Here is a 16,414-nt window from a genome sequence, read left to right as displayed (position 1 = left end):
TAGAATCAGGCTACAATATCAAAGTGCACTGTGCATATATACAAGGCCCCCTGGTGCAATGTCTGCTGGGCTAGCCATGAGACGCTCCGATCGGTGCATTGAACCGTACAGAGGAGGAAAGCAAGTCAGCAGTACGTGAAAGAAAAGAAACATAAATACTCAAGAAAACGTACCATACACATAATAAAGAAAAAGACAAAAAACAAGACACGCACCATTATAACAGAACAAATATGTGCAAGACGTTTGAATACATTTGCACGTACTCTGGGCCAGAGAAAAAGTTCCTTTGTATTTCAAATTTTAAAAAATGCATGGAAGCCACTGAAGTAACATTAGTACATAAAACCGGTTTTAAAAGTACATGTGCGTCCTTTTCAATAAATAAAAATGATAGTTTAAAAGACATGCAGTTAAGGCTTATATGGCACGAAGGAACCTAAAGATCGTTCTCATATCTCTTTCATATTCACAACAGAAATTCGATTTCTTCTGGTCTTCGGAGGATCGCACGCGCAGCTCCGGCATGCTGAGTGGTGAAGAACTGCTTTCTTTCTCCCCTATTCTTCACAATAAAATGTAAGCATCTTGGGATTTTCTCAACATTCAAAGCTGTTCGAGTGGAAAAGAAAAAGTGCAACCAGTCACCGGATCCAAAATTAGCATTTTATTCAGAATGTTGGGGGTCAGAGGTGCATCATTTATATTCCGGTACACAATACAGAGGGAAGGCCGCTGTAAGAAGTCTCTCCGGTTTAAAAGCGACTCTTTTGTTGGGTTTTTTAAAACACATTATGAGTGCCACCAGTGTCAAACCACCTCGTCCTGTTTTTGGTACAAATTATGTAAAACATTTGTGCTAAGAAGACTGCCCCATACCCTCCCCACAACTCTCAAACCAATAAAAAATTGAGAATTCAATCTACGTTTCATGAGCTGAATTGTTTTCACTTGATCGCAATCTCTTTTGTAAATACTTTATCCATAACAAAAAAAGATATAAACATGCAAATTGCAAAAACCTGAATTCATAGTCCAAATAATACATACACATGTTCAGAAGTTTCTGCACTTCTTCATAGACTATGCTGAAAAAACATTATGTACACAAACCATTTTTACAGTGGAGTGAAAAAAAACTAAAGAACCAAAATAAATTGTTGAGTGCACATGAATTAAGACCAAAACGTGTCTAATACCCTACTTGTATATGAAGAAAAGAAAAGATCTGCGACAAACGGGTGATATGACAACTCCCTTTATTCGCAACCGGCTGCATAAGTTTTAGAATTTTAGTGAGAAAAAAATAATCTAAAACTAGAAGTAATGCTCTGTACAGTTTTCAGCCTCACGGATTTGTTTGTCCAGCCAATAAAATGACCCCATGAGTTTTGTTTTATCTTTTTTTTTCAATTTCTTCCATATTTTAATAAAAGCAATGCAATGTAATACCAGCGTGTCGAAGCAAAATATGTCACTTACTCTTTCTAGTCCACAGCGTACCTTGTCTGCTTAGTTCACCCTTTCAGAAATCAGTACCATTAAAGCCTTGAACATAAAACTAATTACGGTCTGAAAAAGGTACAAAAAGGCACATAAAATCCCAGTGCTTCTGTACTGTAAAATTCAAGTGTAACTGAGCTCAATTTCCTCCAAGCAGTATTGGTTGGATTACAGATATTCCCAATGAGCCCACATTGGTTTGCAGCCTATGCCGAAGCCTTCGGACAAGCACTTGTGCTAGTAGACTACAAAGTTAAAGCCTAGCTTCTTTATGCTTTTTTGGGAATATCAGTTGAAATGTTTGTCCTTGTCCAAAAAATTAAAGTCTCATCTTGAACTTCAGTCGTCACCGCCGCCGTACATATCAGCAAGCTTCTTGAAGCGCGGGCCCCAGTCATTGAGGTAATCATAGTCTTGTTCACCGCCGCTACTTGAGGAGTTGAGAGAGCTCAGGGACCCAGCCGTAGAGCCGCTGCCTTCATAGTCAAACACTAGCAGGGAGTCATATGGTGGGGCTGTAGGGTCGTTGTCTGCTGCCTTCAGTCCCTGCAAAAGTAAGAAAATGAATGACTGTCACTTCTGGTGGAAATCAGGGTACCACTGGTTCATAATAAAATTTGTTCAAGCCAATTATAAAATTTGTTCCAGCCAACACACCTTTAAAGAAATTGCCTTTTGCGGACTAGTATTATCTCTCAGATCTATCGCATACATTTATATTAAGTTTACAATGCACATACATTTAACATCTGAATGGGTGGAAATGTCTGCTGCAGAGATACGCTTGTAACTTCAGGTCACAAGATCGAAACCCGTCAGGAACTATCCAATTCTCTACTTTTCCAAAGTTATTTAAATGATACCACAAATTTAGCTAATCATTTTACCTCTTTCTCAAAGAGACAATTCAGCTTGCTTTTTTGCTTAGACAAATATAATATTTAATTAATCATGTGTGATCCTGGCACCATCTTTTTCATATGTGGCTTAATACTAATGTTCATACAATTTAAACTGTTTTTGAAAATGCTCATGCCATTAGAAGAAATGGTGTAAACGGCCTGGAATCGTATTTCTTACAAGACACAATGTGTGATGGCTGATCCTTTACACTCATTTAAAGTCACATGGAAGCATAGTGTGGTATCGGAAAAGTAAAAAAAGAAAGTTAAGCAAACAAAGGAAATCAATGCAAATTACCTCCATTATAACAACATTAAGATTCCAGAGTCATGCTTTATCTCACCATTCCAACACTTCAACAGGATGAGTCACTTTGCATTTGGCCTGGTGCCTAAAAACCACCAGAGGCAGGTTGTAATGGCTAGTTAATGTACTTGCTGTTATGGTTTAATGTATAATTAATATGATTCATGAATGTGTACCCATAATAATAAATTCCACACAATTGTAACGCGCATTACAGATGGAGCCTCTGAAAGCATGCCGCCCTCTGTCCTGAGGAAGCACAGCAATACTTTGTTCCCGTGCACAACATACTAAATGAAGCAAAACAGAAAAAGGGAAACGACTGTGCCTGGCATGTTTTTCAGAAAATAATTAGCATGAAAGCCCTTGTTCGTAAATGTAAACATATGGATTTAATGAAGGTATGTGTGGCACCACCTGAATAATGGCACTCGTTGAAGAAGTGGTAATCTACAATAATATTGAAGTTTTAACATTGACCTGCACTTATATTGACTCCACAATATCGCCTAACAACATATTGTGAAGGTAAGCTTATGTGGAGTTAGGAACAGTAAATGGTATTAGAACATTGGAACGTTGGCAGCTCCATTGAAGACAATGGAGCGCTCCGGGCTAACACTGGCCGGTATAAGCCCGGAGCTCCAACATTCCAATGTGTCTTTGTTCACAGCTCTGGCTGTGAACAAAGACTTCAGGGAGCCTGAGGGGATTTCAATCCCCTCACGCTCCCTGAAGGGCTTTGTTTTGGTAGAACATTCTGCCCTCTAGTGGCAGAATGTTCTAATAGCCTTATAGCCCTTCGTAGCAGGGCTATACCGCTGTTAATGGCCCGCTGCTGTTGTTAAAGTCCCTCGCCTTCGGCTCGGGCCTTTAACGCTGCAGCGGGCCATTAACAGCCGGTATAGCCCGCTACGGCGGGCTATAAGGCTATAATAAATTGTTGCCAAAGTCGTTGCTCTGATTTTGGGAACTGTATTTTCCGGTCGAACATGCCTCACCGGCTTATGCCATGTGACTTTTTTTGTAAGAAATCCCAGTTTGTTTATGAAGAATGTGTTGTGTATGATGGCTACTGATTTAAAAGCAATATGTGTGTGCATAAGTAGCTGGTGTAATGATCTCAGAGTTCGAGAGGTAGAGTCATGTTCATTAGACCTACAAAGCAGCCTGACAGTAGAGTTTTAGATTCGATTGTGCTCTTAGGAGCGTTCAGGAGTACGACATTCCCATAATCCAGTCGGGATTGCATCAATGCAACTAGAACTGGAGCCTTGTATTCATCATCCGAGAAAGAGAAGATTTTCTTCAAGGTTTGTAGGTGGAAGAAACACGTGTTGGACACTTTGGATACATGAGAGTTCAGTCTGAGGTTCAATCAATATATATACCTGGATTGCAGACTTGTGGCACTGCAACAGGAGGAGGACCCGAGGAAGATGGGCAGCCAAGACCTGTTATACACATTCATCTGCCAGTGGTCTCATGAGATACTGAAGAGTAGGGAGAACATGATAAGAGTCCTGTGATACAGCAAATTGAATGTGGTTTTTGGTTCAGAGGAAACAGGTTGGTGCATAACCATGTGCTGATGTAAGGCTAGAAAATATTTTAGCTCAACTAGTGATATATCTTTAATATTGCTCTATTACATTCTTGTAAGTAAGATGTTATGGACAATGTTATCAACGACTGGAAAGAGGTCCCGGAGCTCTAAAGCTCCTGGACCCCCTTGCATCCATTAATCTCTGAAGATCACCTTGTGGTGGGGTTCACTGCCAATTCATTGCTCATTACCGGCCTAAAGTCAGCTTGAAAGGATCAAGAATCTAATTTGATTCCACAGTCAAGAAGTTGAGTAAACACCCATCTTTTAAGTAGGGTAGATAGAAGGCAAGGCAATAGTGGGATTGGGCTAACATTGCTGAGGTAAGAGGGTTCTAAAAGTGTGTTTTTTAAATAAGGGTATGATGACAGCTGACTTCCAATCTTGAGGAACCGGACGGGTGCTCAAAGAGCAGTTGAGGAGCTGTAGAAGGTGTTCTATCAGCATAACTGCAAGTTTCTGCATTTATTTTGCAGAAATAGCGGTGACCCAAAGGGCCCAACTGTGTAAGGTTATTTCGGTGAGGTGTGCTGTATCTAGTAGATGACATCCACCCCATACATCCTTGTATATGTTTAACATACCGTATTTTTTATTCAATAGCATGGAGTTGATGTATGTGCCGGTTGTTATTACTCACACTGATACTGTGACATAAATCCAACAACATAACATGTGTATTTAAAGTGCATGTTCACCCGGAGGTATCTTGACGCTGAATAACACATATTTATTGTTACCCAACTCACTGGTACTCATTTTATTGACCTCAGATGGATGAACGGCTGAGTGGACCCACCGGGGTTTGAACCTGTGACCATGAGGTTGAATACAGGCCCCTGCAGAGGTCACATTAGTCCATTGAGCCACCAGACCCGGCTTGCTGCATTAAGCAAGCTACACTTGGCTTACTACCTGGAAGACACCTAGTCCGGACAAAAAAATTACTTCACCCAACCAAAGATGAACCAACCATATTCGTATACGCCTCTATTCACCTTGGCAGACAATCAAATAAAAAGCCATATTCTATGTATGTATGCACTCCCTTAGTTGCCTGAAGTGGCAGCATAAGGGATGGGTGTGAGCGGTATAAAACTAAAATAAAAAAATGACATGAGTACCAGACGAAAGAATAAGATTTAAACTGAGAAGCTGAACAACTGGCAAACAGTTGTATTGTACTATATTGTTATATTCACTTCATTTTTATATGTACTGTATCTATACAGCGCCTAGCAGAAAACTTAATTGCCCCAAAGCACCAAAACTCCATCCACAGTCAAAATTGTGGGAAGGAGAGAAAAGAACGCAGACTCCAGCAAACACAAACGGTTTTAGTGACTACTGAAACTGAAACAAAGTGGGAAATTTCCTACTGCGGAACTGCAATAGACAGATACTGGGCAAATAAGATTTGTAGGCTGCTGAAAAAGACAGTCTAATTAGAGAGTCCTCACCTCTACTATTCAAGCAAGTCTTGGCCTAAATGAGCTGGCATGCTCTTGGTGGGGGGAAACTATCACTTCAACTCTTGACGGTCTAAATCAGAAAAATGGAACCAGGTTCCTGATCCCCCAACTTTAAAATGAGCCATAAAATGCAGGGCTTACCCTGGTATGTGTTAGCCCTTTCAAAGAATGTTGGCAAAGTACTTACTGGTAATGTGGAGTTAAGATTGTATTTAAACTCCAGAATATTCTGTTGGTTACCATTCAGACTTTTGCACACTTAAGACATTGGAGCTTCAGGATTTGTGGAATTATCTAACTCCGAAAGGAATCTTACTGATCTAGCAACTTCCAACTGGTTCACATTACCCTGGGATGGGGATACTGTGGGGGGCTCAAGAGGATAGATAAATAGTTCTCATAAGAGATGGCTCCTACTTTCTAATGTACTTCCATACCATAATTATTTTCTCACATGTGGGTGCTATTGTATGTATTGTGCCCTTTTCAAATTTCCCTAATCTTATATACAGTGGAGAGCTTTTCTGATTCCAATTTTTATGTCTCTGGGAATTCGTTCATGCAAAGAGTGAGTATTACATTGTTTTAATACCATTAACGGTGTCCTAATCGGCAAATGTACTACATACATGAACAGTATTCTAGATGAACTGGAAAATGTGAACCACTCTGCTATTGAAATCGTATGGCACTTTAATGGATAATCTGTACCACACTGCTGCTCCAGCACTTAGTACTTTATATAAATAGGAGCAACTTCGTAATTGTATACCAACAATAAATGACCACTTAAATCATATAGCACTTTATAAGTCAATCAATAATACGTTGCTGTGTGATTTTTCAATGACTATAAATACCAAGATTGGGGAGTGTAGAGGTAAAGCCCTCCACGGGCATAGGAGGTGGATACGTTCTCCACACAGAAACACACAAAACAAAAGGATCAGAAGGTTCTTCTTCGCCCCCACCCCCTTTCCCCCCCCCAGAGGTGGATCCTTTTGTTTTGTAACTGATTTTTCAATGAGGCAGTACTATCTTGCTTCCACACCACTGAAGGTCTTCCATTCATCAAATCCACCAAATATACGAGCAGGGATCAAGATGTACTGGACTACTTGTATCACGCTGCCATACAAATTATATTGCACTTTATAGTACAAGTGTAACGTGACGCACTGTGGAAATTGTAGACCTATAACATGTGAGTACTCAAAACATATAGTACTTAATTGTTCAATCTGCAACACAATGCTATGATTGAACTTTCAGCACTTCCCACACCAACTTGTGATTGCTTTTAAACATTGGCCTATTTTTATTTCAAATTGTAATGGTTTATTATTAACGACACACAATAAAACAAAATTTAAAAACATATACAAAAACAAATTAACATGAGTGATGGCCTGGCTGACTCGCTGACACAGGGGCAAGCATCACCCAAGTACAAAATTACATTTTAAACAATAGTTTCGCAAAAAAAGTCTCTCACGCTTCGGTCTGGGAGAGAGCTGTCCCAGCGATTGCTCTCATCTTTCAGGGGAATGGGTCTCACTTCTCTATGAAAATGCGACCCTGGATTTATTGTGAGGCAGACTTCAAATGTTCATTTGCAAGTTGAAGAAATAAAGTAAACCAAATGCCTGTTTTCTCCTTGGAGCTATCCAATTATCCAAGATTCAATTAATGTGCATCACTTAACTTTGTTGTTAAATGTAATTTGCGGCTACATCTCCGTGTAGCTGTAAATGACTCTGGTATCTTTCTAAGTGTCACCAACAAAAGAAAGATCGAAACATATTTTGTATAGAAAAGCATTTTGACATAGAATACATCAAAATAGGGAGATTTTCAGACAGGGTCACAAACCAAAATGTGTGCGAAATTCAGAATTTGAAATTAAATAAAATGATCTTGGGTGTGCAGAGGCAATCTTTGGGCATCAATAATGCACACTGTTAATTTCACACCAGGCAAATTAACTGTTTAATGAAATGTGTGACAGCTAAGGTACCTTTTAATGCTTCATATTTATGGCCTGATTCACAAAACAAACCCATTAAATGTACGGTAAGAGATTTACATAACCCCCTGAACTTACTTTTAGTTTTTTTCAATTCACAAGCATTGGCAGAGGTATGCCCGGAAAGCTACAATGGGACATTTCTCACAATCTCCTATCCCCACTCTGAGGAAATCTACATAGTATAGACTTCGGAACGGGGAATCTGATGTGGAAAAGCACATTTTTCTTTTTCCATTTGGAAATCATTTACCTGATGGAGCAGGCAAATCCTGTACATCCCACAAAATCTGGGAATGACCAGTTCGCTTTCCCACCTTCGGAGAGTTTCTTCAGCTACTGGCTGGAGAAAATGTCTGACCATTTCCAGGGTATGTAGGGGTCTGATAGGAATTCGTGAATGGCTGTAATCGATCATGTTTGAAGGATTAACAGACATATAAGGCAAATCAAACATTGTAATGGGCCATTTCCTACCCCAGGCATACTTCACACTATTGGTGGACAGATCCACAGTAGTAAATCTGTTCAGGCCTGACAGGCGTACATGAGATTTTTTCGGCCATACCGATTTTACATCCCCGGTTGGAACCCAATGACTCAGGCTGTTTACCAGCTCTCAGTCACCATCACTTTTTGACTTTTTCAGAATATTTGGAATCTCTTCCCTTTTCACACCTTTTCTCAGCCAGGATAAAAGTGACAAAAGATGATAGTGATGGGAACAGACATGTTCTAGATTTGTGGCATATGTTCAACTTTCTTATTTCTGACCTTTAGCTTTGCTTACTGTGCACGTCTGTCCTCTCCTCAAAGAAGACTCCATATGTTGTTTAACCCTTTGTACACTTTGCCTTTTGGTTGGAATCTACTGTGTGCTACAGGAGTTTCAGGGGATTTCTTTTTGCTCCAACGATTCTTGATGTCCAAATTGCGTTTGTGCTCTGACTGTTGGTCATAGTTGACAATTGGGGGCAGCACAAACTCTCTGAAAAAAAAGAGTGTGCTCTAATGGGTATTTTTGAACATCTTTCCATTCGCTCTTCTGATCTCTTGCGCAAGCCAGATTTGAGATTCGTAGGCTTTTAGATGATCGTGTGCTGGATCTGGTTTCATGTCCACAAGTGTTCCGGGTGATGATTTCGAAGAGACAATGCATTATTTGGAGAACCTTCTTCTGCATATATTATGCTGCCTAAATGAGATAACTGGTCTGGGTCGGGCAAAATAAACATTGTAAAAGCTTCTGATTTCTTTATGGGTTGTCTGTGAATCTTGTGTGCAACCATCAAGTTTGTCTAACTTTTTTTGTGCCTTACTTGTCTTTGAATTGGATGCAAATGTTGATTTGCTACTTCTTTCATCTTTTGTGTATTTCTGAACTTTACACTGAGTTTTCTGTTTTTTGATAACATCTTCCTTTCATCACCCCAGTACCACTATCTGCTACCTTGCTACACTTTAAGGCAGAGGTCTGAACTTTTTGGGTTCTTTGTTTTTGCTTACACTATATTTGCTGAAGATTCGTGGTGTCAAAATTCCCTCCCACACCATAACTTCTACATTAAAGCTCAATTAAAGAGCTATTCAAATATGATATTGAAAAGGCATGAATTTTGTAAATAGTTCAGATTTTCCTTGCGTTAGTAATAGCATTTATGAGATTTACTGTGGACGAATTTTAAACTTTAGTTATTTTACATTCAGCACTCAAGGCACTGGAAAACATACAGCTCCCCTGGTTTTCTCTTATTTTGTTTTCGTCATAGAATTTGCCCATTAACATATTTCCTTAGGAATGCGCTTTGCAGGTTTAAACATAATTCTCTATCCCTCCTAGCTCACCCCAAACCTCATTTACTACTATGATCCCCCAAACAACCCTTTCTAAATTATGTCATCATGTACACCTCCTGTGACTCATCCCAAACCTCATTTTACTACTCCCCAATCCCTTTCTAGAAACTCTACCTTCCTCCATCTCTCTTTTTAACTCACCCCATACCTCATCTTACAACTACGATCTCCCAAACAACACATCTAGATTCTTCTATCCAATCCATCTAACAGACTCACGTGTCCACCGCTCAAATGAACTCATATATTCCTGTACTAATTCACCACTAATCCTTTTGGGTTTCGAAGTAGTGTGCTCCTCACCGAAAAGTGCTTCAACGCCTCATAAAGGGTAGTAAGTGTTGTATAAATACAATTTTAAAATTTCCGTGGTTGTAGCTTTTTTTGTCTGTTAATGCCCTGGTTTTATCTCGGCACCACTGAAAAAGCATTATACTTTAAAGAGGATGTGGCCTAGCGGCTAGAGCAATCGATCTCGAAGCTGGGGAACCAGATTCGAGTCTCGGCAGGAACGTACAAAATCATGTGATTTGGGGGAAATCCCTTAATCTCCCTGTGCCTAACAAAATGAAAATGCCCGTCCGTAACGCAACTGGTGCTCATGTAAAATGCTCTGATACCTTCGGTTCGAGTTTGAGCTATATAAAATTGATGAAATTTTTTCACGCCTTTGTAGTCTGTTTAACTAGTGCATATATGCTCTAGGTTATCGGACACAGTGGTATATTGTGGTTATTATTTTTCTGAATTAAAATGCTGCGTATACACTTTACTATTTTGCACTGAAGAATGTTAGTTTCAAGTGAATACCGATTGTCAGTGTGTTTTTGGGACAGATTCGTAATACATTTTGCCCATTAGTCATGAGTGTGTAGAAATGTCACCTTCATCTGCAAATGACAAGTACTGATTCACGGCATCACGATCTGTGATCATTTGCAGACGCAGGCGGCACTTAACAAACCCTTAAGTGTGGGTTGGGGGTGTTAAAATTATCATATCCATCTGAGTGCCGTAGACTTCCTACTGCAAACGTGGTGAACATTCAAAATGCAAATTCTTTGTGACGATTCACAATCTTTTACAGTTTATTTCCACTTTAACTTGCTATGTAGTTTCGAAAATTAGGAAAATGCAGACCACCACACAGGACTCACTCTTCCATCTATGGGTGCCTAGATTTCCATATTTTTGAGATAATTGCCTGATTAAAGAATATTCAGACCAACAAAAGTAGAATGAGTTAATTTCATGAGATGGCATCTCATACTACATGCTTAACTTAGAACCTACAAACCTTTGTCACCTGTCACAAGATTGTTACCTCTCCAAAAACCACCGGCCCAGCAACATTCAGGCAATCCAGCAAAGGAAACCTTATAAAAGCAAGGGCAAAGTGTCTCTTCTTACATTACATAAGCAAATTAATCTTCGCAGTTTTAAAGAAAAGCAAGCCTCCCAAACAGGTTGATAAGGAACACATCCACTATCTAGCTACATCTCCAATTTTTTTCAAGAATAAAGGCTTCCAGGTCTTTGTGAAATTTAAAAATGAGCAACTGTATCTTGATATGCTCTTGTATCCCAACCGTGGTAATTGGGAATCAACTGACAAGCAGCCCATGCAAAACCATCAGGTCGTCTGGCTTCATTGTGCCAACGCATTCACACGCAGGCGTTCACAAATAGCCTGTAGTGAGTGAGTGATGCTCCTCTGGGTGCAGCCAAAGCCCGCTCTATGTCACTTTAAAAAAATGGTAACACTATGTCGTACTGATAGCTGCCATGTAAAGTCAGACCGAAAAAGATTTGGTTATTCTGTGTCTGGCTTGTGTTTCGAAAGCTAGCCCATTTGTGGTAGTATTTACTTGACAGGACTGTCTCCCCGCCATTCTTCCCTCTGCACCCCTCCTTGTAGCTGCCTTCCCGTGGAACCTTATAGGACTATGACTGACTGCACCCTTTTGATGAGCAGTAGACTTTGTAGCAGATCTTTTTGCTCCACGTCGATTTGAAACTTGAATTACTACGAACGGTAACAGGCCAGTCTTATAGCTGGAAATCCCTCTTCGTTGTTGACTGATGAATATGTGCGCATGTTTGTGGGTGTGTGTGGGTGTATGTGAGTGCTTGTGTGTCTCATTATGATTGGGCGAAAGTGTGATTAAGTTAATGGCTGGACAAATGGATGCTTTACTCCACACACTCAATGACTCCTTATTCATCACCTGGTCACTCATCTTCGCAGTCGTTCATCTATTTATCCACCCACTGACTCAAACTCACATTTACCCACTTAGCTATCCACAATACCACACACACACTCACCAATCACTGAAGAGGTATATTCACTTATACGCTAAACCTACAGTTCTTACCAATGTGTGTTTATACTTGCAGTTTTATCATTCAAACCAAAGTTCAGACCACCAAATTATAGGGAAAAACAAACACTGGGCAATTAACAGTTAACTGACAGCTGCTTTTATGTTCATGCTAAAGATACACACCTGTACCTCTGAAACTATAGTGCCTTTAATGAGTGATTGGGACATTAATTTAGAAACAACGTTTTACATTTCTATTTATAACTCCTTTATTTATTGTGGGCGCTTATATGGCATCAGCGTGATACCACAGCACCTGCAGGGTCTATCAACACAACTTAAACAGAAAGAGGAGGACAAACCTGCATCAGTGAAGAAGTGGAAAGGGAAGCCAGAAATTGGTTAGCTCAACCATAAACCAATTGCTTAAAAAGGCATGTAGTGGGGATTTTCGAAACATTTCTTCCTTCTGATAGTTACTTCAACTTAAAAAATGCCACTGAAAAATCACTTTTTAAGGTATACACTTAATAGTCCCAGTTTAAAGTTTTCTAAAGAAGAACAGCACAAAAACTAAATGGATATGACAGTTTCCACCAAATTACTCTTATCATAATACACCTCCCATGCACACAACTTTATAAAACTGAAACCAGTGCCCTTCACCCTTACCTCCACTAACAAATTAAAACTAGTGCCCTTTACCCTTACATTCACTGATAGCGATCTGGTGTGGTGCTATAGAAGAGTGCCGTAACCCAATCCTCTCCTGTTTTATTTCTGTCTGTGCTAATAGATTCTGCCTTATTACTGATGTAAGGAATGGTGCGATGAAGATCACACAAGGAGTAATTAAGCTTACTAGAAATCAAATGTATTTATCAGGAGAATCTAGCAAGAAAGAGTGTTGTTATTCTGTATTTGACGTGTAAAATATTTTCTCGGTGCATATTTTGGATTTTTTTGGGCATCTAGGATATCTAAGTTGCTGTATCGCTGTGGTAGCATGGGTCTTTCGTACCAGAAAGTTGAGACCATGGAAAGTGTTGTAGCTTTATGGCTGAGATAGTCTCAGACCGGTTAGCAAAGTGTTGGAGATGGTGTTTTTTTTCTAACGAGACAGAAGGTAGTTAGTTCCATGTGTCCGGTGGCTGTATTGTGGAATTGATGAGTTGCAGAGCAAAGGTTCAGACATAGTTTTTTGCCATGAGAATGGAGCTGGACTGATAGAGTATCAACCGTTGAGGGTTTCACGGAAGGCAACAAGAGTCTTTGGTTTGATAGTGGAACTGTGTGACACACATTATTTTAGGACTGGGGCACCCCCGGAGGGGTACAGGCTGAGTTTCTCCAATTCTCCAGGGATGAGATTAGGAGACAAGGAGTTGAAATTCTGCTTGCTGTGAGAAGTATTAGAACAGTTTACATGGGCTGTGAAGTTTGCTAAGGTTTTATCTGATGTTATGTTTGGGCTGTTAGTTTTGCAGGATGAATATGTGGCCACCGGCCAGTGAATACTATGACATGGGTTGTAGGGCACTCTTTAGTTGGTGGTCAAATATGCTAACTGGCATCTATCTGGACGTTATCTGGGGCTAAATGACAGCTGGAATGTTGTAGGCTGGTGTTGTAAGAGATGGGCCCAGCTATTGCCTTTGTTGACAGAGATATTATACTCAGGACGCAGTTGCCTCGACCTTCTGGTAATTCATTTGGGAGGAAATGACTTGGCACAACTGTCGGGTTTGGGTTTATTGAAGGTGTTGAAGGCAGACATGCCAAGCAGTAAAAGCCTGTGCGCAGAAACGTTAGTTATCTGGACCAAGTTTGTTCTGAGGCAGGAATGTGGAGGTAACAGGTTGCTATTTTGAAAGATTTCAGAAAGTTAAACAGAGTTGCAAGTTCCCGCCATCCTCCAGGCATAGGGTAGTTGTACATTTTAATATTAGTCAGGGGGTATTTTAAGAGTGCATCTTTCTTCATGGACAAACACTACTTACTAGAGATGAGAAGGTTTCTTTTAAAGACTTTGGGAAAGAGGCTTTAGTGTTAGGATAGTTTTTTTTAATTTGGGGTACATTTTGTGGAAACAGGATGGGTTTTTTTCTGGGTGGCAGGAGGGGAGCTGAGGAGTCAGTAGTTGGAGTGTGTTGGGTAGTTACGGTGCAGGTGTTTCTAGCTCTGGGTGCCCTGGAATTACAGACATTAGCTGATAGACACATGGTCCGGGCAATTAGTAAGGGATGGGGACATAGAGGTAACAATGTGGAAGGACGGGCACTTGTCAGGTAGAATGTAGTTGGCTGTTTGAGAGTCTGAGTGGGTTTGTTTTGGGCATCGTCGGGGCTCAGAGAGAATTAAGGGTGGGGTGCCAGATTATACTATGTATTATTGTGGTGTGGTTAACTTCTTTTTGTAATGTTTGAAGCTGATTAACTTACAGTTCTGTCCTATTACAGTGACATTTTGCACTTCAATATCTTATATGTGGGCTTTTCCTCTGTCTCACCCTATCTAACATCAGAGTTTATGAATCAAAGGTAATGTGAGAAACCATTCTTGAAATGTTTTACCACGTGTTAAACAAAGACTTTTAGCATACACACACAAATAATTATAGAACGTGTAGCTAGTGAAAAACAAAACAATTTGACAAGTTCGCTAAAAAAAAATGCAACACACCGTAGCAAATTTCTATATAAATTTCAAAAAGCAATCCACTGTTCTGGCTCTTAAATCCAAGGCAAGACAAATATTTAAAGCACTTTATGAAAGAAATGTAATTTGGTGCCCTGCTCGGTAATCTTATTTGATGAAACGCTTTTAGTTCCCTTCAAAGTATTCAGTTTCAACCATTATAATGACTCAAAGGGTAATGTGCAAAGAAAAGCAAAATGAATTTCTTGGTATTATTAAATTAATCCAAGCTAATAAATGCATTACAGCTAAACTATAGTTTTGCTAGTCCATTAAATGGAAACCAGTGTATAATCCCTCTGGAGGAGATTGCGGTTAGGTCCGATAAAATGTTGTGCGTGTAATTACTATAGATATAAAAGAGTTAATTGATACATCTTCCATTTCAAAATGAAAGATTTAATTACAATTGCCCACGTTGAAAAAAAATGAATGTACCTTCACAGTCAATTTCAACAACATAGTCAATGTGTATATGAAATACTATATGCTACATTCATAAAGGATGTTTGGATATTTGTGGCTTGGGCTTGTGCAGACTAGGTTAGTACAAATGGAGAGAGCGCACTAAGCACATCTGCGTAAGGGCATTCTGAAATTCCCCTGTTCAAATAATGAAACTGCTCATGGGTGCCAATCCGGGTTGGAATTTGGGCGCCATCTGACCCCAAGGCTGTGGTGACCAACATATGCTCCAGCAAGGCCGGTAGAGGTGACTGGTACTAGCTACTGGACATGCCGAGTGCTCTGGGTATTCCACCCGAATATCATGCGGGAAGGATCAGGTCGAGGAAAAAGTAGTTTAAATATCGAGAACCAAAATATTATAAAGGTATGTATGTACAGGTAATTAGGGGTGATTATAGGTAATATCATGTAGGTAGATATATACAGGTAAGTATAGATGTGCTATACTTAAGTCCACATATATGCTGCTGGGCTGTGTATCTTTTAGATCACTAGATGTGGAGTTAACCATAAATATATAGTAACCTATATGTAAACCTACCTTCGTCATATTACCTAAAATAGCTTATACAGACCTATACATACTTACAATAGTTTAATCCTGGACATTTAGGCTATGATATTTTAGCAGATCGATATTTCCCACACAATATTTCGACAAACAACCGCGTTTTATCATGTGTGGGGTCATAGGTAGTACAGCAGGGTGGAATTAAGACGGTGCCGCTCACCATAATTAGCAAACCGAAGTGTTTTTAAGTTTAGCATTGTAACCGTGCCCTCCCTTCAGATGGAATTTTTACCGGGAATTTGTGACTTTCAAATAAAACTATTTCGCTACAAAATATAGCAGTATGACTTCCTGTTAACAAGGTTTATTTCCGTGAATTGTTTTCTAGTGCTGGTCTTTGGCTCCATGCAAGCAAGAAACTGCTGTGCACACCCCTTTTGCCTACGTGCAACAGACGCACAAACTCTCTGGTCCTGAACGTGCTGCAGGTAGTCTTTGACGGTGTGTAACATTCTCTGGGTGCAGGATATGGCTCCCATTGCACAAGATCTCTGGCAGGGGCCACTCCTCCACTAAGGCGGAGGAGCGTCGCCGCACTTTTCGCAGAGATTTTTATTTTATTTTCAAATGATAATAACCTTATTATTACCATTTTCTTTGCTACGGGCTAGGGTCACATGGGAGGAGTGGTTTGCACACTCCAAATGTGCATGATTACTTGCCTGGCCGTTATGCGCA

At 39.9% G+C, this 16,414-nt stretch overlaps 1 protein-coding gene across 2 annotated transcripts in view; it reads right to left on the bottom strand.

Moving 5' to 3' along the window:
• Nucleotides 1-647: 647 nt before the first annotated feature.
• Nucleotides 648-16,414, bottom strand: part of CDH2 (cadherin 2) — a 312,962-nt gene continuing 297,195 nt past the window's right edge. For both annotated transcript variants that reach the window (XM_085605715.1, XM_085605714.1), the window contains exon 16: nt 648-2,049. In XM_085605715.1, the coding sequence (XP_085461841.1) occupies nt 1,843-2,049 (207 nt within the window). In that variant the 3' untranslated portion in view covers nt 648-1,842. The remainder of the gene's footprint in view (nt 2,050-16,414) is intronic.

Source organism: Triturus cristatus, chromosome 5_1 (assembly GCF_964204655.1).
Source record: "Triturus cristatus chromosome 5_1, aTriCri1.1, whole genome shotgun sequence".
Lineage (NCBI taxonomy): Eukaryota > Metazoa > Chordata > Amphibia > Caudata > Salamandridae > Triturus > Triturus cristatus.
This window is presented reverse-complemented; position numbering and strand designations above follow the sequence as displayed.